Here is a 2,500-nt window from a genome sequence, read left to right as displayed (position 1 = left end):
AAGAAATAAAGACAGAGAGGAAGAGAGACAGAGATGTTTTTATTTTATTTGAGCGTTATTATGATCTAGAGCTAGCACTAAGGAGCAACTCCAATGCTAATAATAATGTAGCTAGCATCTAAATAAAATGCTAACGGCTAATCACATCACGTCCGTCTGGAACCCGGCGCTAACTAACCGCACGCTAACCACACACCTGAACGCTAGCAGGTAACACAGTGGACCTGTCTCAGTGTTAAACATCTCAGTGTCATCCAGACTGACCTGTGTGTGTGTGTGTGTGTGTGTGTGTGTGTGTGTGTGTGTGTGTTGTTTCAGTGACGGATGAGGACACAGTTAAGAGGTACTACGCTAAATTTGAGGAGAAGTTCTTTCAGACATGCGAGAAGGAACTGTCCAAGATCAACACCTTCTACTCAGGTAAACCTTCTTCATGATCTCTATGACCGTGTGTGTGTGTGTGTGTGTGTGTGTGAGTGTGTGAGTGTGTGTGTGAGTGTGTGTGTTTAATCCCCATCTAAAGCATTAAATACATCTTAAATGAAATGCTAAATATCACTAGCGAGCTGATTCGGAGTGTGTGAGAAAGTGTGTGAGAAAGTTTTCCCGCTAAACCTTTCTCTAAGAGCGCGTTCACCCTGATTGGTCGGTGTGTGGAGTCTGAATCAGATGGAAATCGATTCGTTTGCTATTTGGTTTGGTTTCACTCTGCACATCATATAAATACAACAAAAAGCAAATAATAAAACACATCTCAGATCAAAGCGGCTCGGACCCACAGCAGAACACCTCAACCCAAAACACCTGGCGTGTTCGATTCACTTCCTGCAGTCGAGTCGATTCGGAGTCGATTCAGAGTCAAATTGTGCTAAGGTTCACTTGGAAGCAGACCGAGACCACGCTCATGGAGTTCTTACCTGAATAAAGAACCACGCTCTTCAAACAGACTGAACACTGTGTGTGTGTGTGTGTGTGTGTGTGTGTGTGTGTGTGAAAGAACCCTATAAATCCAGAATGAATGTGATCGGACACTCATTATTACCTCCCATTTCCAACAACATTACTAACGTGTGTGTGTGTGTGTGTGTGTGTGTCTATGTGTTCAGTCAGCATTCTGCATGTCTTTAACGGAGCGTGTGATCACGGCTCACACACCCCTCCGAAATACACAGCTTTATTTTTAACTCATGCTCGTAATATTTACTGACGTCCAGGTTTAGTGTCGCATGATAAGTAAGTGATAAATCCTGTGTGTGTGTGTGTGTGTGTGTGTGTGTGGATAAACGATTAACTGGCGATGACACAAAACCTCTTCTGGGAAGTGTTGCATTGGCAGCAATGTGTCTAAACCTCAAACACACTCGTATTGTCCCAACAGAGTCGTGCTGAACACACACACACACACACACACACACACACACACACACACACACACACACACACACACTGTCACCCTCTTAATCCTTTTCTGACCCTGATGTGCCCCTGCTCCAGTCGTCTCTCTCTCTGATTATTAATAGTGTGGGTGTGGTGGAGTGTTTTGCTGAATTTAACACACACACACACACACACACACACACACAGAAGTTTGCATGTTAGCCGACTCAGAAATCCTCAGGCAGGGGTGTGTGTGTGTGTGTGTGTGTGAGGACAGGAGGTAGATTTCGGGCTCGTTCTGCACTCGTTGGTCCCTGAGGGTGTGTTTAGTCTGGGGGGGTTCCTCACACTCGGTGACACACTGCCCGGTATTCACACGTCTGCGCAACTCGATCTGCCGGTCCACTTCCTGTGAAACAGAGACGCCTGTTTACCCTCCACACACACGCACACACACACACACACACACACACATGAAAGCGTTCCAGGAAATCCAAATCTGTATCAGGAGCTCAGTTCCACTACAGGAAGAAAAAGAAAAACTCTTCAGTAAACGATCGTTTTTTTTAATAATCACAGCGACTAGCTAACCGCGCATTTATCCCTACGCTAGCCAGCTGTCTCCACATACAGCTAGTCCTCTCTGAACTGCTCCACGTTTTGTAGCGGATTATACGTCGTAAATGTTCACCGTTTCAAATCTGTGTCGTTTGCAGAATTATTTACAAATTTAAAAAATAAAGTAAACGAAGTTGGAGAAGCTGTGTACAGGAGAACCGTAGCCTGGAAGAAGCACGCGTTAGCCTTCGCGCAGCACGTACCACAGGGAATTGGGCCGAGACCAGATCCTGGAGAAAATGGCTGAAAAGTCATTTTTTAAAAACAAAGCCATACGAAACGTGTTTCGAATTGGACGGAAGGAACGTTAGAGTCAGCGCGTGTCTGAAAAGGTTCTCCGGTCTGACGAGATTACAGAAACATTGAACTAAACCCTCCTTCTGGCGGAAACCCAACCCTGAGAAGACCACATCAGCACGGTGAAGCACGGCGGTGGGAGCGTCATGCCGTGCGGATGCTTTTCGTGAGCAGGGACCACGGAACTGCATGGGGTTGAGGGTAAGAG

General features: G+C 46.0%; 1 protein-coding gene across 1 annotated transcript in view; it reads left to right on the top strand.

Moving 5' to 3' along the window:
* Positions 1-2,500, top strand: part of xpr1a (xenotropic and polytropic retrovirus receptor 1a) — a 64,708-nt gene that overhangs the window by 43,408 nt on the left and 18,800 nt on the right. The window contains exon 3 of the mRNA XM_053625953.1: positions 319-420. Within this exon, the coding sequence (XP_053481928.1) occupies positions 319-420 (102 nt within the window). The remainder of the gene's footprint in view (positions 1-318; positions 421-2,500) is intronic.

This window comes from Ictalurus furcatus, chromosome 5, assembly GCF_023375685.1.
Source record: "Ictalurus furcatus strain D&B chromosome 5, Billie_1.0, whole genome shotgun sequence".
NCBI classification, from domain to species: Eukaryota; Metazoa; Chordata; class Actinopteri; order Siluriformes; family Ictaluridae; genus Ictalurus; species Ictalurus furcatus.
This window is presented reverse-complemented; position numbering and strand designations above follow the sequence as displayed.